Source organism: Mesocricetus auratus, unplaced genomic scaffold (assembly GCF_017639785.1).
Source record: "Mesocricetus auratus isolate SY011 unplaced genomic scaffold, BCM_Maur_2.0 Super-Scaffold_100676, whole genome shotgun sequence".
In the NCBI taxonomy this organism is placed as follows: domain Eukaryota; kingdom Metazoa; phylum Chordata; class Mammalia; order Rodentia; family Cricetidae; genus Mesocricetus; species Mesocricetus auratus.
Genome location: NW_024429266.1, coordinates 145,745,977 through 145,766,195, shown reverse-complemented (window position 1 = coordinate 145,766,195; position 20,219 = coordinate 145,745,977). Strand labels below are relative to the sequence as shown.

General features: G+C 48.6%; 1 protein-coding gene and 1 long non-coding RNA gene across 4 annotated transcripts in view; one reads left to right on the top strand and one right to left on the bottom strand.

The window, feature by feature from the left end:
* The window catches only part of Rab11fip5 (RAB11 family interacting protein 5), a 37,147-nt gene extending 30,499 nt beyond the window's left edge, over positions 1 to 6,648 (bottom strand). For all 3 annotated transcript variants that reach the window (XM_005071071.4, XM_013114218.3, XM_005071072.4), the window contains exon 1: positions 6,085 to 6,648. In XM_005071071.4, coding sequence (XP_005071128.1) covers positions 6,085 to 6,515 — 431 coding nt within the window. In that variant the 5' untranslated portion in view covers positions 6,516 to 6,648. The remainder of the gene's footprint in view (positions 1 to 6,084) is intronic.
* Positions 6,649 to 6,674: 26 nt separating this feature from the next.
* On the top strand, positions 6,675 to 19,883 carry LOC121136638. The gene is made up of 3 exons (XR_005873679.1): positions 6,675 to 7,176; positions 18,619 to 18,903; positions 19,260 to 19,883. It is a non-coding gene; the product is annotated as an uncharacterized LOC121136638 (long non-coding RNA).
* The last annotated feature ends 336 nt before the right edge of the window (positions 19,884 to 20,219 follow it).

Here is a 20,219-nt window from a genome sequence, read left to right as displayed (position 1 = left end):
TGCATTGGAGAGTGAGAGGAAGCCTCAGCACGGCCCCTGCCAAGACTGAATTTGTGCAAGGTGGGGGTGGGGGAAAAGGCAGGTAGACCAATGTTCCTATGGTTGTGTGGTCAACAGCCCAGGTTCAAGTACTAATTCTGTCATGTGTTGTGTCAAAGTCAGTTAACCTCTGTGTGCCAAGAACTACTCAGCCATGAAGCAAGGTGCAATGAAAGTTCACAGGCTTGCTCTGAGGTTAGGAGAGTCTCAGCAGAGTTAGTGACTGACACACTAGAACAAGACAAAAGGAACCACCGCCCCTGGGGCTGGGAGGCAAAGAGGCTCTCTGATGATCCCCCAACTGGTCTCCAGTGTATGTCATCTCCTCATGGAGGCTGGCCTTGACTGCAGCAAACCCAGTACTCAGACCATATCCAGGATTTCTGTCTGGGACCCAAAACACAGGTTTTAACTAAGTGTTTCCTCCCAATGCAGAGAGATGTCCATGTCCCTACCTCTGGAGTCCCTCTAGAGGAAACTACCCTCCAGGTCTGTAGAGAACCCAGAGATCTCCTTCTGCTTCCATGAGCTAAGCTACCAACTCACAGAAACCCCACAGTACACACAGGACCCCAAATGCCAGCTCGCTCACCCATAACTCTTCAGGCTGCCAAAGCTTAACAGAAGTCACAGAGAGCCACACCCTCCCTGACTACTGAGTAGCTCCTGGGGTCTCTTCTCATCCCCAGCCATCTCCACATGAGCAGGCTCCTCTATCTCTGAGGCTGGAATTCCCTGAGTAAAGACCCACTGGATAGGAGGTAAACCAAAGGTTGGGCTGAAGAGTAGGTGCCCTGCTAGAGCCTCTCCCCACAGCATCTCCTCTGGAAAGTCCTGCTCACTGCTGGCTGAGGAGACACCGGGCCTAACCCAGACTGGGCCTCTCACTCAGTATCAAGACCCCTTTCATCCATAGGAAAACCAGCTCAAAAGGAACAAAGTGGCCAGTTTTTCAGCACTGAGCTTCCAGGATTCAGCCTAAGGGCACATTCTATACAGGAAAATAAGATGTGGGGACTGATTTCCACAGAGCAACAGCCACTCCTGTCATTGTGTTAGTCATCTGCCCCGAACGGGGTGGGAAGGGCAAGGGAAACATCTGGAGAAGGCCTGACCAGCAGTTTAGCAGCAAGGAAAGCGTCACTGCGCCAGGGTGACTGCAGTAACAAGGAGAGGCCAGCTGCAGCCTGGACTACATAGCGAGTTCCAGGTCAGCCTCAAATATGCAGTGAAACCCTGCCACAAAGAAAAATAGAGCAAAACCAGGCCTCAAGGTCAACCAGGATGGTGATTCTACTGGCTTGTACCTTGTTCCTATCTTCTTAGTGGAGTGGTGAGGGGGCAGACCCCCTAGTGACTGCCTGGGTCTGGTCCAGGACTCAGGGCCGGGGACAGATTCAAAGGAAAGGGGAACCCACTGTGCTGGGAAGAAGGAGTCACACCTCCTCAGCCCCTCTCCCCCATGACACTGCTCAAACAGCCCCAAATATGGGTAGGCCACTGAATCACAATTAAGAGATGAAGCCTGTTCATCCTAATGATACCTTCTGTGTATGACCCCTCCCCAGCAGCCCCCAGGCTCCACTCCAGACCTGGGGTTCAAGCAGGAGCCTACACCAGGGGCCTGAGTGGGCCTCGGCTGCTTCCTGAAAACCAGGTCACACCTAGAAGCCAGAAGAGAGAAGGCTGCAGGGCTGTGGGATGAAAAGCCCGAGACCCTCCACACAGCCGAGCGCAATGGCTCATGCCGGTCATCCCAGGTCTCAGGAGGCAGAGGCAGAAGAATCGGAAGTTTAAATGGCCGTGACCAGTCAGGAAGGACCTCTGCCCCAGACCTCCACGCCCATGAGCTTCCCTGCCCTCTCCAAAAATTAAAAGGCAAAAGAGTGACACGGGCTGAGCAGGAACTGACGAAGCCTCTCAAGGGGCCATGAGCAGCGTGGTCACGGTCAATTTTAGACTATGCTGAGAAGACAACTGGCCCCAGCTGACAAACCCACAGCCGTGGCTTTTCCAGAGAACCAGCTCAATTTATTTCTGTACCATAGGCTTCCAGGCTGGGACCAGGTCAGGGAGAAAGCAAATCCACACAAGACGGTACTATGTCTTCTCCTTTCCCAGTACAGACCAACCAACACTCTCAGGGGGCCAAAAGCGGGTCTCCCCACCCAAAAACCTGTGACAGGCTCCCTAACCCCATTCAAAAGTTCTTGCCACTTTCTCTCTCTTCTCCCAAGTTATTCAGGCTCATTCCCCTGTGGTACAAGCCACATCCACAATAGGAAGTCCAGAAGAATCCAGTGTCTCCATCTGACCCCTCAGGTAACAAAGAGAACTGCCACTATCCCATCCAGGTCCTAGGAGGCAGAATAGCAGACCTGGAACCCACCGGGCATTCCAGGGCGGGAGGAAGTGGTGGTGAAAAGCTAGAAGTGGGTAGCACCTTGGAACTGTCCCAGCTACACCACCAACCCTGGTGTCACGCAGAAAGATGGTGCTCCAGATGGGAAATAGCTCTAATCAAATGTCGTATGCACCATGGGTTTTGTTTTGAGAGCTTCCTCTCTGACGGCTGGAAATACAGCTCAGCAGTAATGTGCTTGCCTAGAACACACTAGCCGCCAAGTTCCATCCCTGGTGTGGAAGGGGTGGGGGTAGATTTCCTCTTCGGGTATTTCAAAAGCCTCAAGTAAAGCCTCTCATGTTGACAAGTGCCTCATAGAGAAGTGACTTTCAGGGGTCCCTGGGGTAGCTGGAGACACAGCACAGGAAGCAAGGTCCCACAGCAACTCTGACCCTACCCTTGTGAAACCTGCCATCGAGAATTACACCAAGTCTTCCTGGATGGCATCTAACCCATCTACATAGCCGATCTCTGTGATTATGACCCTTGCAGAGATGTGGTGACAAGGTTAAGGGACCAACACTGTGTCGACATACCTTCCTCCAGGGCACGGGCAGTGCCAAGCAAGGCTGACAGGGAGAGCTGCAGAGCCATTGGGTGACCTGAGCCTGGCTTGAGGACCATGATGCTTCCCAGGTGCAGCTCAAGTTCTTGGACCTCTGAGGGCTACAAAGGACAGTTGAGAATTCTGATGCTCGTCCTGTCACCACCCGTGGTCATGAGGCTTTCCCACTTATAAATTCTAAGTTCTTGAGCAGTTCTTCTAAGACAGAGGACTTCTTCCATGGTGATGTCAACATGTTCCTCCACCATCACATCTGTTCACTGACCTACACACACACACACACACACACACACACACACACACACACACACACACACACACACACACAGAAACTGCACTAGGTCTTCCTCTGTATTCTCATTTCATCCCCCATGTCAACCCTGGAAGGTGTAAGTTACCCCATTTTAAAGACTAGTAAAGTGAGATACTCAGGAGTTTCCCTGCCCAGCATAATTGAGAAAGGGATCTGCTCCATGCAGCTTCTCAGCCTCCTCCTCTCAAGTCAGCTTGCCCTTCCCAAGTCAGCTTCTCTAGGTAACGGCCTACCACTTGCTCCCTCCACCCCTGCCTCCTAGAGCTAATGTGAATACAGTACTTTTCCACCAGCATCCCAAACGGAGGATGTTACCCCTGATCTTCTCTGGGCTTTGCATAAACCCACTGCCTCAGTGGCTTAGGCCAGAGTGGTCCAGGAAACGCCTCCAGGAGTGGCCATTAAAGCCCTTGGGACTGGAGCAGGAGTGGCTGCCCTGGTTCTCTGTCAGTGAGCATGCTGTGAGGTCCAGGGACTAGAAAGACAGAGCAGGCCAACTGAGTGGACTTTTCCTTTGCCCACCCTACATGCCCCCCTTCCTGCCCTCTCCAACTCTATAAATAAGCCAAGTCACTGCATCAGCAGAGAGAGACAGCCAGGCGGGTGTGAAGCAATTCTTGTGGAAAAGATGACTTCTGAAAGTAAATTAAGGCTCCCATTCAGATCAAGGGATAGCACATCCAATTCTCCCGGGAGCACTGTTCTTGGCTGAAAGCAGGCCCACCTGGACTTGCAGGCTGGGCCAGCTCCACTAAGCAAGATTCAAGGCCAAGAAGGAAGCAAGGGCATGAACTGGAAAGAAAGGGAAAAAAAAATCAAAGAAGCTTCTCCCAGCAAGCTTGTTTTGTTGTTGCTGTTGGTGGTGGTTTGTTTTGTTTTAATCTGTCTCCTTTAGTCCACGTTCCCTCTAAAACAAATTCCTGGTTGGAATAGCCAAATGACAAAGGGGTGATGGAATGGGAAAAGGACAGAGCTAAGAGGTCAGGGGAGACCATTCCATCCCACACCGGGTTCCCTGGTCTGCCTGGACCAGGAAGGAGGAGGAGGACACAAAAGAGGGAAGGAAAAGAACAGAACAGGACCAAGTTGTGCCGCATGACTCCACACCCAGCAACCAGACAGCAAGTCATGAGTGAAGGAGGAGAGAAGCCAGGGGAGGGGATGAAGTCAGGCCAGAGCTCTGCCTGGAACGTGCCCAGTTCTATTCCATCCCAGTCACAGCAGGCCAGCCAGGAAAGGCCCTCTCTAGTCATGTTTTTTTTTGGGGGGGGGGGGGGGAAACATCATTCAAGGTTGGACATTTTTCTATGCAAATCCTGCTTCCTTCTTCATCTGTACCTGGCTCATCCCTCTCAAACAAGCCTTCTTGATCTACTCAAAACCTTTCCAGCAGCTCTCCTATGTAGGATACCACCCTGCACCCATTCCCTTACAGACCCCACCCAGGAGGCTTAGAAATAAACTATCCCAGCAAACCACAAGAAGTGGTCAGCCCTGGGGACCAACTTCCAGATGGTCCCAGAACCAAACAGGAAAAGGTGCTCCAAGTCTTTGGTCATTTTGTTTGTTTATTGTTTTTGTGTTTGTTTGCTTGTTTTTGGTTTTTCAGAGACAGGGTTTCTCTGTATTATTGTCTCAGAGGCTGTCCTGGAACTCGCTCTGTAGACCAGGCTGGCCTTGAACTCACAGAGATCCACCTGCCTCTGCCTCCCAAGTGCAGGGATTAAAGGCGTGTGCCACCAACGCCCGGCTTATTTTGTTTTTCAAGACAGGGTTTCTCTGTGTAGCTCAGGCTGGCCTGAAACTCACTTGTAGACAAGGCTGACCTCAAACTCAAAGAGATCAGCCTGCCTCTGCCTCCCAAGTGCTGGTATTTAAAAACGTGTACCACCACTGCCCCGCCAAGTCGTTAAGTCTTGATCTTACCCCTGACAAAATAAATGATTAAAACATCCTATCCTTACAGGCAGATATTGGTGGCTCACACCTTTGAGCCCAGCATTGGGGAGGCAGAAGCAGGAGGATCTCTTTGAGTTCAAGGGCAGACAGCCTTGGTCTACATGGCAAATTCCAGGACAGACAGGGCTACATAGAGACTCTATCTCAAAACAAAATAAAACAACAAAAACCTCTCCTATCCTTTCTAGGGAAAATATCCTGGAGAACAGCTGGACATTATAACCACTGCCTCACTGGGGGTAAGCTGACCGAAGCGTTTCCTTCCTACTCTTAGAGGTCGCCCATTTCTCTCCGTTCTGGTACCCTAGACACAGAGTCAGAGAGCATGTCTAGATGGTGAAAGGCATCCCTATACTTTCAAGAACTCCTAGGTTTTGTGTAACTCCTAGGTTTATCTGGGGCATTACCTTTCTTGCCCTAGAAGATAACAACCTCACCTTGCTGAGTCTACAAGGTGAGACAGTCATCTCTCCACTCCACTACAAGCTAGGCACCTCTTTGAGGATAGGAAGGAAGGACCCGAAGTCCTAAAATTTCCCTCCTTGAATTCTTTACAGCCTCAGAATCCCATTCCGAACTTTCCTTGGCCATGTACTCCTAACGCTTGGTCACTATGCCAACTCCATCAGGCCTTCCAGGCCCCCACCGTTGTTTCGGAGACAGTCAGGGGCCCTCAAAATAAGAAGTAACAACTAATGTGTCGGTTTGTGTCCTTGAGCGCGAGGTCGGGGTCCCGATGTCCCACCAGCCCCGCCCAGTTAGGCCTTCAACCGTTCTGCACCCCCTCCCAGCTCCCAGACTCACTGCGTGTGCTGGGCGCGGCCTGCGCGGAAGACCTCGTCCAGAGCCACGGTGGCCCGGCCCAGAAACTTGTCCACACCGATAAGCGAGCGATGCATGGTGGTGAGCACCAGCTCGCAGGCGGCATTGGGGCCCGAGGCCCAGGGCGCAGGAGCCCCATCTGCCTCCTGTGCCCGCAGCAGGCCATCCAGGGCTCCAGGTGGCAGCTCGAAAGAGCACTCCTCGCACCATTCCGGGCAGCCTTGCGTCTTCTCCACCACCGAGGTGCTGTACTTCTCGCGGCCCACCTGGATCACCGTGTACGCGTCACTGGTGCTGCCGGCCCCTGAGCTCTTGCCCCTCAATCCGCTGGCCCGTAGCACCGTCACCTGGACGTGCGTGGGCAGCCAGCGGGAGGACCCGGCCGCCGGTTCTGTGTCTCGCACCAGGGCCATTTCTGACCCCGGGACCGACTGACAGAGGTGGCAGCCGCGGGAAGCTGTTAGGAGCCGGCTCCCGGCGCTGCCTGCAGCGCACCGACCGCCGCAGCTGCGGGATGGCCTGGGCCGAGAGGGCCGCCGCCTCCCCGCCGCCCCACCTCCCGGGAGGCCGGCCGCCCCGCGACGTCACGCCCCACCCAGGCCCCGCCCAGGCCCCGCCCCCCGTTTCCACCAGCCTGTAGAGCTGCCTTGGAGCTTTAGAAACACTGAGAGGGGCGCGGCCTCTGCAAAGATGTAGGCGGGGCACCCTCACTGGCCCAGCCCTCTGGCCGACCCCCAAGCTAGTACTGCAGTATTAAAAGGTGACTGGGATTTGGGGCGGGGATTGGAAATTGGCCACGCCTTATTCGCCCCCGGATTCGTGAATGCACAGTGCGAAGCTGCTAGAGAAGAAACGGAGGGGGCAACCGATGAAGGCCGCCAACAGCCTCTGCAGAGAGGGAGGCGTGGCTACCACCAAGGCCCCGCCCTGTTTTGGCAGCGACCCCAGCTGGAAAAACGGGACCTCTGCACAACGACTCGCCGCGCTACATGGGCAGTCCCAGGTTTTCATGTGAGCTCCTCTATTCCCGAAAAGCCCTTGCAACTCCGAAGACCTCATCAACATGGTTTGAAGGTAGATGACGACTCCGGAAACGCTCTAAATCCCACACGCTCCCCCCCATCCTTCGTCCCGCCGCTCCACGTGACCGCCAGCACTACAGCCTCTGCTGACACTGCAGTTGAAGATAGGTGATGACTTGGAGCTGAGAAGTCACTGGCGTGGGCTCCAAACAAACAACCTTTTTTTTTTTCGAGACGGGGTCCTTTTATGCAGTCCTGGGTGTTCTGGAATTTGCTATATAGACCAGGGCTCGAACTCATGGATTCTCCTGTCTCCACCTTCTGAGTGTTGGGATTAAAGATGGGCTCCCCCACGACAGATTTTCTTTTTAAGTCGACACCACAGTTTTAATATTTTTCTTTTTTTAGATCAGGTGCTCACATGGTAGACCTGAACATCCTCTAACTCACAACCCAGCCGTCTTTAAAACCTTTTTGTGTGGTCGGGAGTGGTGGTGCACATCTTTAATCCTAGCCCTTTGGAAGTAGAGGCAGAAAGATCTCTATAACTTGGAGACTAGTCTGGTCTGCATAGGGCGTTATAGACCAAGCAAGACACCAAGTCAGATCCTGTCAAAAACTCAAGCTAGGTGTGGTAGTGCATGTCTCTAATCCCAGCACTTTCCCTTGAGAGGCAAAGGCAGGCAGATCTTTGAGTTTGAAGCCAGCATGGTCTATATAGTGAGTTCCAGGACAGCCAAGGCTGCATGGTGAGACTTTGTCCAAAACAAACAAAAACTTCACAAATTTTTTATGCTAAAGTTATATTTCACACAAGGCTTTGCTTGTAGTAGGCAAGCATTCTAATACAAAACTAATCTTCAGCATCTGAATCCATTCATACATGTCTACTGTGCACTGTGTCCTGAATACAGCCAGAGCATTTGGCTCATTATAAAAATAATGGGTAATAATTACAGATGTTGAATTTCAGCAGGAGTTGCCCAACACTGACTCATTAGCTGTATGTATATTACCTCCCTTCATCTTCAGAGCCACCCTGTATGTGAATTTGGTTTTCCAGAAGACAGAATTATAGGTTAGATAAAATTGCCTAAGATTCATAACAAAAAAGTCATGGGAGCACAACCTGTAATCCTGGGACTCTGGAGGCAAATTCAAGGCCAGCCTGGGCTACATGGTGAGCCTTTACTTTTTGCTGTTGTTAATTTTCAGAGCCTAGACAAATGAGCTTTGTTTTGTTTTTGCTTTGCTTTTTTGAAACAGGGTTTCTCTGTGTAGCCGTGGCTGTCCTGGAACTCTCTCTCTGCAGACCAGCCTGGCCTGGATCTCACAGAGATTCTCCTGCCTCTGCCTCCCACATGCTGGAATTAAAGGCATGTGCCACCACTGCCTGGCCTAGAATATTTTTTCAATAATGTGTACATAATATACGCATGCCAAAAAACAAACAAGACAGGAAGCTCCAAGGCGGCCCCTATTGCCACCACACTTGACTTGGGTCTGATCCTCAGGACCCACATGATAGAAGGAGCGGGTCAATTCTAGCAAGTTGTTCTCAAACCTCCACATGTAAACTGACTGTTGCCCATCCTCTCCCACCAAAATTGATAAGATTTAAAAAGCATCTGTCTGTCGTGTCTGGTCCTATAGCCCCCCCCCGTGTGTGCCTGTGTGTGTGTGTGTGTGTGCATGTGTGTAGCAGTCAGAGTACAATCCCAGTTCTCTTCACAGGATCCACTCGGGTCACTAGGCTCTACAGCAAGCACTTGCCTCACCTGCTGAGTCATCTTGACAGTAATACTTTTAAATTGTTATTTGAGACAGGGTCTTATCACATAACTCTGGTTGGCCTCAAACTCATGAGAATTAGTCTGCTTCTGTCTCCGAGTGCTAGCATTGAAAGTATTTCCCACCATGCGGACCCTTTATCAACTTATTTTTATTTTGAGACAGAGTCCTGTGTAACATAGGCTGGCCTTGAACTCCTGATCTCCTGCCTCTCCTTCCAGCCTGCTGGGATTCCAGATCAGTACCACTTTGCCCATCTTTAATCCAGACATACTTGTGTTTGTTTTCTTAAACAGGATCTCATGTACATCAGAGTGACTTTGAATATGAATAACCTTTAACCCCTGATCACTCTGCCTCCGTCTTCCTGAGGCTGGAGGTACAGTCTTGTACCAGCATCCCCCAGGGTATGCTGGAGATCAACCCCAGGACTTCACTAAGGCTCTCTACAACTGAGCTACACACCTCTGAGGGTATACTGTGGTGATGCATTGTTTATGATTTATGAAAGCTTGCCTGAGGATTCAGAAAACAAAGTCCGCCACAAGCTGTAGAGGTCAGGAGGTGATAGTGCACATCTTTAATCCTAGGACTCAGGATTAAGAGGTAGAGGGATCTCTGTGAGTCCAAGGCTACTCAGAGCTTCACAAGAGTGATCCAATCCTAAAGAGAAACAGCTCACACAAAGATCTCAGCACCTGGGATCACATGCCTTTAATCCCAGCACCAGAGGAGTCTAAAAGATAGGAGCAGGGTCTTCAGTAGTCAGTATCAGGCATTCATTCTCCAGCCACATTGAAGATAGGGAGGCATTCAGGCTCAGGATTCTCCACGCTGAGGAGAGGCAGCAGGATCAGCCCATTCAGCCTGAGGTAGTGGTAAGAGCTAGTGGCTGTCTGCTTTACTTTTCTGATCTTCAGCTTGTAGTTCAAACCCCAATATCAGTCTCTGGGTCTTTTATTTTTTTCATGTTACAGTATACCTCATAAAGCCTTTTGTGTTTCCAGACCTTGGGGTTGACTTCACCTAACTATATAAGTTGCTTCTGTGGCTATATCTAAATTTATCAGTGGCCATTATCTATTGCCTTCCTGTTAAGACAGATACTTTATCTGCTAGCTCCCACTCTCCTCCCTCAATCTTATTAGTTCTACTATTTTGTTGTTGTTGGCGGTGGTAGTGGGTTTTTCTTTCTTTCTTTTTTTTTTTTTTTTTTTTTTTTTGGTTTTTTTGAGACAGGGTTTCTATGTGGCTTTGGAGGCTGTCCTGGAACTAGCTCTTGTAGACCAGGCTGGCCTCGAACTCACAGAGATCCGCCTGCCTCTGCCTCCCGAGTGCTAGGATTAAAGGCGTGTGCCACCACTGCCCTGCCTAGTTCTATTATTTTCCTTCCTTTGTTAGGAGGTTCATGGTGCTAGCCTTTATTTCCCAGATAGCCCAAATTTCTGCTTGCCAGGCCACATACTCTACCAGGAACACAAGAGGTGGTGATGAGATCAGCAGAGAAATGGGACTGTTGGGAACACTCCACCACAGCCCATCAGATCAGCCTCCCACAGTAGGTGTGTGTGTGTGTGTGTATGTGTGTGTGTGTGTGTGTGTCTGTGTGTGTGTTTGTCTGTCTGTGTGTCTGTCTGTCTGCCTGTCTGTCCTCCAGAGTCAATCCTTATACATTTTGGATAGGGTCTCTGTTGTTTTTCTCCTAGACACAGAGCTAGCTGGTTCATGAGCTCCTCAGAATTCTTCTTTCCCCACCTTTTGTATGACAGTAAAAGCACTAGAAGTCCAAATGAATACTTTGTACCACACCCAGCTTTACTTGGGCTCTAGGGAATCAAACTCAGGGCCATCTCCATGATTTGGGTTGAGTTTGACTGCTTGCCTACCATGCCTGAAGCCCTGGTTTCCATTTCCAACACCACATGAACTGGGTGTGAGGAGGCATGCCCTTATGATCATCCTTGGATACACAGTGACTATCCTTGGATACACAGTGAATATCCTTCGTTACACAGTGAACATCCTAAGTCCAGCCTAAGTTACATTGAGACCTTGTCTAAAAAAATTTTAACTTATTTGGAAAATACATAAAAAATAAAGAAAAATAAAAATACCACCCAGAAATCAACACTGCCAGCCGGGCGTTGGTGGCGCACGCCTTTAATCCCAGCACTCGGGAGGCAGAGGCAGGCGGATCTCTGTAAGTTCGAGACCAGCCTGGACTACCAAGCGAGTTCCAGGACAGCCTCCAAAGCCACAGAGAAACCCTGTCTCCAAAAAAAAAAAAAAAAAAAAAAAAAACCAAAAAAAAAATTAACACTGCCAGCAATGTGTTGTCTTTCTAATCTTTACACTGTCTGCATATAATTTGAGGGCCCTAGAGAGTAAAGGTTAAACCTGTGGGTTTGAGAATCTCCTGTTTACATTCTGTGTTATCTCCTTTGCCCCCAAGACAACCATGTGAGTGAGGAAGTTTCTCTCATTACCCTCAGTTCACTGTGAGGAAACCCTAGCAGAGAGCTTAGGCCATTTCCCTGAAGTCACCAACCGGAAAATTGCAAACAGAAGTTTAAAAAGTTGTAGTGATTTTATTGCCTATGGCACTCTGGCTTCACACTGGCTTATCGGCCATCTAAATGCTACTAACTTTTTAAAGAGCTTTAGTTGTTTGGTTTTAATTTTTTGAAACAGGATCCAGTAACCCAGATGTCTTAGTCAATGTTCTATTGCTGTAAGAGACAACTCTTTTCTTTCTTTTTTCTTTTCTTTTTTTCTTCTTCTAAACAGGGTTTCTCTGTGTAGCCCTGACTGCCCTGGAACTCATTTTATAGATAAGACTGGCTTTGAATTAAACATAGCTCTGTCTGCCTCTGCCTCCCGAGTGCTGGGACTTAGCCACCATAAGGCAACTCTTATGAAAGAAAGCATTTGATTGGAACTGGCTTACAGTTTGAGAGGGCTAGCCCATTGTCACGGACTGTGGTAGCCTGCGGATGGACATGGTATGGGAGAAGCCGCTGAGATATGAAGGGTGAGCGGACTCACCCAAGGCTGCAGACTCAGAAGCTTCCACTCCCCGAACTAGAGCCAGGCCACTTACACACACCCTTGAGCCGGCTGAAGTTCCCATGCTGACAGTAGACTCCCAAGGTCTTCCAAACGAAAAATTCCTTATTGTCCGGCGTTGGTGGCACGCACCTTAATCCCAGCAGAGGCAGGCAGATCTCTGTGAGTTCGAGGTCTACAGAGCAAGTTCCAGGACAGTCTCCAAAACAATACAGGGAAACCCTCTGTGTGTGTGTGTGTGTGGCGGGGGGTGCTTTATTAACCTTCAACTACCACGAATCTGTCACGCTCCATTAGAGTTTGTTTCATGTTGACCAGCTCTCTAGCTGAGCTGTCCACGCCTCCCGCCCTCTTCCTCCCCCGCTTTCCCCAGCAATAGGAAGCCTCCAGGAAGGGGCATAGAGAACCCAGATGTACTACTCCTGCCCCCTTCCCTCCTTCCTCCTGCCTAAGCAGTTGGCAAGTTCAGGCTTCCTGCTGGCTCAGGACTACAGTCGCAAGAGGGCACCGAAGCTTGGCCTGCTCGCCTGGTGAGGCCCTAGGCCAAGAGTTTGCCAACTTGCTGTCTGTGGCTGGCAAGAGCAGACCCTCCAGAGGGCCTCTTCCTCTAGATTAGCAGTTGAGACCACACACCACACCCATTGCAGACTTGGGGAAATCACTGATTCCAGGACCAGTGAAAGGAAAACAGGACAAGCCTGGATCATTTTATAATAGTGGAAAATAAGGATGTCCTCAGGGGAAAGAGGCCTGGGGGATGCCAGAAAAACAAAGGAACCAACCAGGAAGGACTATACGTGCCCAGAGCTGGGGCAGTGGAGCCAGAACTATGTCTCAACAGAATTGGATATTTTTTTTTTTTTTGGCTTTTCGAGACAGGGTTTCTCTGTGGCTTTGGAGGCTGTCCTGGAACTAGCTCTTGTAGACCAGGCTGGCCTCGAACTCACAGAGATCCGCCTGCCTCTGCCTCCCGAGTGCTGGGATTAAAGGCGTGCGCCACCAACGCCCGGCCAGAATTGGATATTAACCCATTTAAAACAACAACAACAACAAAAAATCTACGTGTGTCTATAAACATATCAGCAAATGCTTGAATGAATAATAAGGGCAAACAACAGCCTCCATGTGTCTGGGTTCTCTGTACTGCTACATTTCACTCAAAGTGATTGCTTTATTGTTTGTTTGTAGTTTTTGTTTCCAGACTGGCCTGGAACTTGTGATCCTCCTGCCTCTGCCTTCTGAGTTTGGTGTGTGCCACCAGACCCAGCAGGATCTGGGATTTTCTAAGGGTGATTCAGATTATTTCACACTTGGGGAAGAGTGAGGGGGGGAGGGGTACTTCCTAAAAATATTATTCAGAGCCAGAAGTCTCTGCAGCTGTGCTTGGACGAGGATGTGGGTGTGAACTGCTTTTTACCACAGGGAATGGGAAGACCATAAAGTAGCAAAGGACTCATGTCACTCTCCTTGTAAGGGAGCCTGGGCTGTCAGTGTGACTGAGGAAACCCCTCCGGGGAGTTATGCTGCTTTGAGTCTTTGGTGAGGGTGGGAAAACTGTTGCAAAACTGTTGGCCACTTGGGATGAGGACAGGGCAGAGTGTGAAAGGCCAACCTGAGAAGCTGACCTGAGACAAGCGCTGCAGGAAATCCAAAGCGGTAGATGGCCTTGCACAGGGTGGTGTTTATCAAGGGACAACAGGAGGGGTCCTGAAGGGCTGGGCTCAGCCCTTGAGTGATAAACCCTCCCCCGCCTCCTCCTCCTCCTCTCCCTTCTGCTCCTTCCTTCTCCTCCTCTTCCTTCTTCCCCTTCCTTCTCCTCCTCTTCCGGGTGTGGTGGCCTCAAACTGTACGGCCAAGGGTGACTGTGAACTTCTGTCCATCTCCCAACTGCTGGGATGATACGTGCGCCCCATCACACCTGACTTTTGAATATTTTTTTTTATTTGTGGGGAGGGCAAGTGTCTCACTACATAACTCTTACTGGCCTGGAGTTCACTCTGAGACCAGGTTGGCCTCTAAGTAACTTTTTGGCACTCTTATCTCCACAGCTGAAGTTCTGGGATTTCAGGCAAGGGTCATGCTCAGCTCTAACATGGACTTTTAAGGTATCTTTACTGTGTGTTGGGCCTCGTTGGGTGAGTAGATGCTCTCCCACCTGTGCTGAAGTGAAATAGACAGGTGTGTTCATGTCCCAGACACAGAGCAACTTTCCCCACCCTCGAAGTAACTGTGCCAAAGAGGTAGGAGATGACCCTGGACGCCCAGACGGCTATGGGTGCTATGTGAAAACACAGCAAGACCCACACAAGAGAGACTGCCTAGAGAGGCTAGAAACACGACAGAATGAGTGAGCCTCCTGGTTACATCAGAGGGGGTGTTCAGCCAGATGTGCAGCTGACAGGACAAAATCGTCAGGCAGGGGCTGGGGATGTGGCTTGGTTTGAAGAGCACTGGCCCAGCATGCAAGGGTTCCTGGATTCAATCCCTTGTATCAGTCTGTAGTGTCAGTGCATGCCTGTACCACTGACACTCCAGGCGTGGAAGCAGGCAGGCTTGAAGTTCAAGGTCATCAGTGAGTTTGAGGCCAGCTTGGGCTGTTAAAGACCATGTCCAATAAATAGTAGTAACAATAATAATCATGCAGCCCCAAAAGGAGCCATTCTGTCCCCACTTTAGAACCTTTAAAAGGACTTGGAGGAGGGAGAGAGGTCCTTGAGCTAACAGATAAGCTCTAGGGGAGCCTAGAATGTTAGCTCACAGGGTTGTTCAAGAGAAGGAATGCAATACACCCAGAAGGCTGGGAGCAGACCTGCATAATAACCTGTTGACCTCTGTGATATCTGTGTGGTCAAATACCACACTGGATCTGCCCACAAGCTTGATTTTCTCAGTAAGTCTATAGAACCAATCTTTAGGGACTTCACAATGAATTTTGATGAAGTCACATACAATCTTTATTTTTTAACTTGTTTCATATGCACAAGTGATTGAGTTACCACCAAGGAAGTTTTCACCAAATTGTGCTGTGCTTAAATATGCCTAAAATAGCTGGGTGGTGGTGACACACGCTTTTAATCCCAGCACTCAGGAGGCAAAGGCAGGAGGATCTCTGTGAGTTCGAGGCCAGCCTGGTCTTCAAAGAGAAGTTCCAGGACAGTCTCCAAACCTACAGAGAAACCCTATCTCAAAAAACCAAAAAATAATTCTTAAAAAAGCATAAAATAAGCCACTGGAGTTTAAACCAACACTGGCTTAGCCGTTATGAACCAAACTGCCTTCTTGCCTCCCTTGGATGTCACTCTGCTGGCTGTGGAGGTCGCAGAGACCCCTGCAGTAGCACTGTGATAATGCTTGCCTGGCATTCATGGAGTCCTGGATTCAATGCACAGTACAGGAAGTAAAACTGCAAAAGGACTTCTCAAAAAGCAGACAGTTATAATCTGTGCTGGTAAAGGTGATGTCACAGTCACGCAAAGGGCCTGAGTCACATCCTTCCATGCAGATGCAAACACAGCAGCAGAAAGTTCCAATAGCCAGTCAGGAGATAGGAGCCACAAACACCAGAGAGAAGCAGCTGGCTGGCACACAAGGAAGGGTAGGCACCAGTGTTAAAGACCAACCAGAATGCCCTACAGATGAGGACAATCTGGGCCATTCAGTCTTCCAGTAAAACATCAATGAAGCCATATATCCATTCTTAATGGGAAATTCAAAAAAGTTTATGTGGTTACTATTATTTCAAAAGCTATATTGATAGTAACGGTTAGTGAGAAAAGAGGCCATGAGTTTGAAGGAGAGCCAGGAAGGGTACACGGGAGGCTTTACAAGGAAGAAAGGGAAGGGCAAATGCTGTATTAAATTATAATATAAAAAATTTGTTGTTTTCTGAGACAGGATTTCTCTGTGTGTAGCCTTGGCTGTCCTGGAACTCACTCTGTAGACCAGGCTGGCCTCCAACTCAAAGAGAGTCACCTGCCTCTGCCTACCAAGTGCTGGGATTAAAGACATGAGCCACCACTGCCCAGCTTCAATAATTTTTAAATAAAGCACTGGGCTCTATTCCCTAAAGGAAAATAGAATATGAATAAAACTTAGGTGCTGGTAAGGATTCATTTTGTTTATCCTTTTCCTGTCTTTTGCTTGTTTGTTTGTTTTTTATGCAGGGTGCCCATGCCCCTGCGTTTTTTTCCTTTTGAGATGAGGTTTCTGTGTTTCCCCTGCTTCCCGCTCCTAATGCTAGGATTGTAAGTGCGTGCCATAGCGCCTAGCTAAATAAAACACCTTTGAGAACTTAATGTTACTTTCTTATTGTGTTAACTGTTCAATGGCTTAAAACACCTCCTGTTTCAGCCAGGCACGCTGGCACACTCCTTTGATCCAAGCACTTGTGGGGCAGAGGCGGGCAAGGCAGATCTCTGTGAGTTTGAGACCAGTGAGTTCCAGGAGAGTCAGAGCTACATAGAGAAACTGTCTAAAAAAGAGAAGACAAACTGGGCACGCCTTTACTCCCAGCACTCAGGAGGCAGAGGCAGGTGGATCTCTGTGAGTTTGAGGCCAGCCTGGTCTACAAAGCGAGTTTCAGGACAGCCTTCAAAACAATACAGAGAAACCCTGCCTCGGGGGGGGGAGGCAGGTGGATCTCTGAGTTCAAGAGCTAGTTCCAGAACAACAGCTAGGTCTACATAGAAAAACCCTGTCTCGAAAAAATAAACAAACAAAAAACAAACAAACAAACAAACAAAAACCTGTCCAGATCCAAAGGGGTCTCCCAACATGAGAACTGTCCTCTAATCATCTACTCAAGCCCTGAGAACTGCACTCCAAGTAGCAGCATCAGAGGGGAGAGAAAAGCAGGTTAAGTGGGATCATGAGGAAGGTGAGAGACCAAACCAGAAATTAGGGCAGTCCACAGAATGACTGATCCAGTTTTCCAGCATGTCGTCATCACACGAAATTAAAGAAAGGGAAAGCCTATTCTAGATTAAAGGAAATTTAGGAACCATAATTACTAAGTTCAATGCCAACAGGCTGGAGATGAAAGGACATTTTTGAGACAGCTAGGAGAATTTGAATGTGACCTAGTAGTTGAGAGGACGAAGGAAGAGTTATTAGTTGTGCTCAGTGTAGTAGGGGCAATATTTGTGAATGGTCACCCACAGAAGAGATACTAGATGTAGACTTTGATCCAGAATTCTTGAGGGACAATAAAAACAGCACACAAAAGGGATAGCAAGTAGAGTGTGAGTTTATTTAGTGGAGGGGATGTGGGGAAATCATCATCCAGGCTGGGGTAGGATTTTCTAGTAGCCTGGTTGTTGGGGGCGGTTAACCCACAATTCTGTAAATAACCCCTCACCCATGCTCTGTAAGAAAGCCCAGTAAATTCACCGGTTCAACAAGTTGGACTTTGGAATCACTAAATACTTTGTTCTGCTGTCTGTGTTCTCTCTGGGGTGACTTTTGTTTTTTTAACTCCCCAGAGAAAACTCACACAATAAAGCCTACTCTGCTTCCTGCTGTGGTTTGGATCCCAAGTATCCCCTCAAGGCTTATGTGTTATGGACTCAATCCCCAATGCAGCTGTGTTCAGGACAAGGCTTTGGAAAGTGGTCAGATCCTTTTTCTTTTTTTTTTTTCTTTTTTTGGTTTTTCAAGACAGGGTTTCTCTGTGGCTTTGGAGGCTGTCCTGGAACTAGCTCTTGTAGACCAGGCTGGTCTCGAACTCACAGTGGTCAGATCTTAAAGGCTATGATGTTATCAAGAGACTGATCTTTGGACAGTGTCATAATTCCATAGGCTGTTGGGGGGTGATGCAAACTTAGGAGGTTGCACCCAGTTGAGGGGTGCTGGTCCTTGGAAGGACTGTAACTCCTCCTGGGCCTCTCTGTCTCTTTTTAATTCCAGTCACCAGGAGGTGAGCAACTTTGTCTGCCACATACTCCCCGCCTGGCCTAGAAATGGCAGAGCCAAGGCCATGGACTGAAACCTTCAAAACCATCAACCCCAATACACTTTACTCCTTTAAGCTGATCACCTCAAGTATTTTGTCATGGTGGTGATAAGCCAACTCAGTCACTGCTCTGTTTTATAGCTATATTTTAACTTTTTCACAATTAATTATTTTGAAATTCTTAGAGAAAGGTGTTGTACTATATCTTACAACATTTATCTCCCAAACTTTGCCATTAGAGAAAGCATTATAATCTTTAAAAATATTTTTAAAGCCATTTGGGTAGAGCATGCCTGAAGTTCCTGGGAGGCAGAGGCAGGCAGATTTCTGGGAGTTCAAGGTCAACCTGATCTACATTGTGATCAGTCATTGTGTGGACCTCACAACACAACCCTAGTTGAAGAGGAGGAGGAGGAGGAGGAGGAGGAGGAGGAGGAGGAGGACGGGGAAGACAAGGATGAGCCCAAGGAAAACAGAAAGGAATGTGTGTGGGAAGGGGCAAGCTGGGGCGTATATGCCATACACAAGTTTGAAGACCCAAGGACAACTTTCAGAGCGTTCTCTCTTCTCACCAGTTGGTTCTGGGGAAGGAGCTCACGCTGTCAGGCTTGGTGTCAGGCGCCTTTACCTACTGAGACATATCCCCATCTGCCCATTCTCCCCTGAGTTTTCTATTTAATATTTCAGGATCCAAGTTGGCTTCAGATAACTGAACTCAGGCCGTTGAAGTTGGTGCCTCTCTTCTTCCAAAGGGAGTGGGAGTGAATTCTTCTCCTCCATCTGAGACAGGACTCTTCTCTCCAACCTGTATGGCAGGTTTCCACTTCCCTCCATTCACGGGGAGGACAACTGGTTCCCACACACTCAAGCTCAGTCTAGTTGGTTGCAAGGTCGTGCTTTGTATTCATCTCTGGCCATCCTGGACTCACAGCTTGATCCCCCCAGCAAGCCTAACTCAACCTTCAGAGAATGGTGATTACATGGCTTAGCTTTGTTTTTGTGCATAGTAGTTAATGTGGTCTGGGACTAGGGCTGTCACTCAGCTGGTAAAGAGCTTGCCTAGCATGCACAAAGGCCTATGTATGATTCCCAGAAACTCTTAAACCAGGCAAGACAGTACTTGCCTTTAATCCTAGCACTTGGGAGATAAAGACACAAGGATCAGAAATGCAGGGTCATCCCCAGATACATATAGGTTTTAAGGCTAGCCTGGGCTGTGTCTGGTGGAGGTCTTTGGGGGAGATGAGCAGAATAGAGATAAATATTGACAACTTTTGAAACTAGATTTTGGAAATGAAAACATTCATTGTATTCTCTCTGTTTTGCAGTATTTGAAAATGTACACAACAAAACGGATTTTTCTTCCAGGCAACTAGAAGGCAAATCCATATCATCTACAAAGAAACAACCTTTGAACTGACAAATTTATCACCGGCAAGGGTAAACAGACCATAATTGAATAATATTCTCAAAGGATGGAAAGAAAACAACTGCCACGTTAGGATTAAATATTCAGCATAGCTATCCTTGAAGAGGAAGGTGAATTGAGGATTCAGCCAGAATAAACAAAAGCTGTGCTTAGCCTGGTAAGCAGGTGCAAACCCCGCTAAGGAGCACTCTTCGGGAGGACAGAAACAATGCCAGAAGAGACAATGAGCAGATAAACGGCACCGGTACAGCTAAGAGGGTGCTCCCTCCGTTAAATCACTGTATAGCTTGACCTTCATGTTTCCCTTTGCTGGGGTTGTTAGTTTGCAAGTGACTGGGCTTCTCCCTGCAGTTTGCCAAGCCCTTTTCTGTTTTTTGTTTTTGCAACGCTGATGAATTTAGCTTCTCAGGGTAAGGGTGCCATCTTCTATCCAGCCTCTTGATTTTATCTCCCTGTCTTCAAATTCTCTGGTCCATTGATCACAAAAACCAACGACCAACAGCAACAATTAAAAAATGGAGACAAAGCAGCAAAGGTTTCTTTTCTTTTTTTTTTTTTTGTTTTTGTTTTTTGAGGCAGGGTTTCTCTGTGTAACAGCCCTGGATCTCACTCTGTAGACCAGGCTATCCTCGAACTCACAGAGATCCCTCTGCCTCCTGAGTGCTGGGATTAAAGGCATGTACCACCAATGCCAGGCCAGGAAAAGGTTTTTTAAGAGAGCTCCCAAGGGTGGGAGGACACTCCTCAATCTCCACCCACCCTATCCCGCTTTTTTTAAAGACAAGGATACACTATATAGAACAGGTTGGCCTTGATTTTTTTTTTTAAGACAGGGCCTTACTGTGTAGCTCTGGCTATT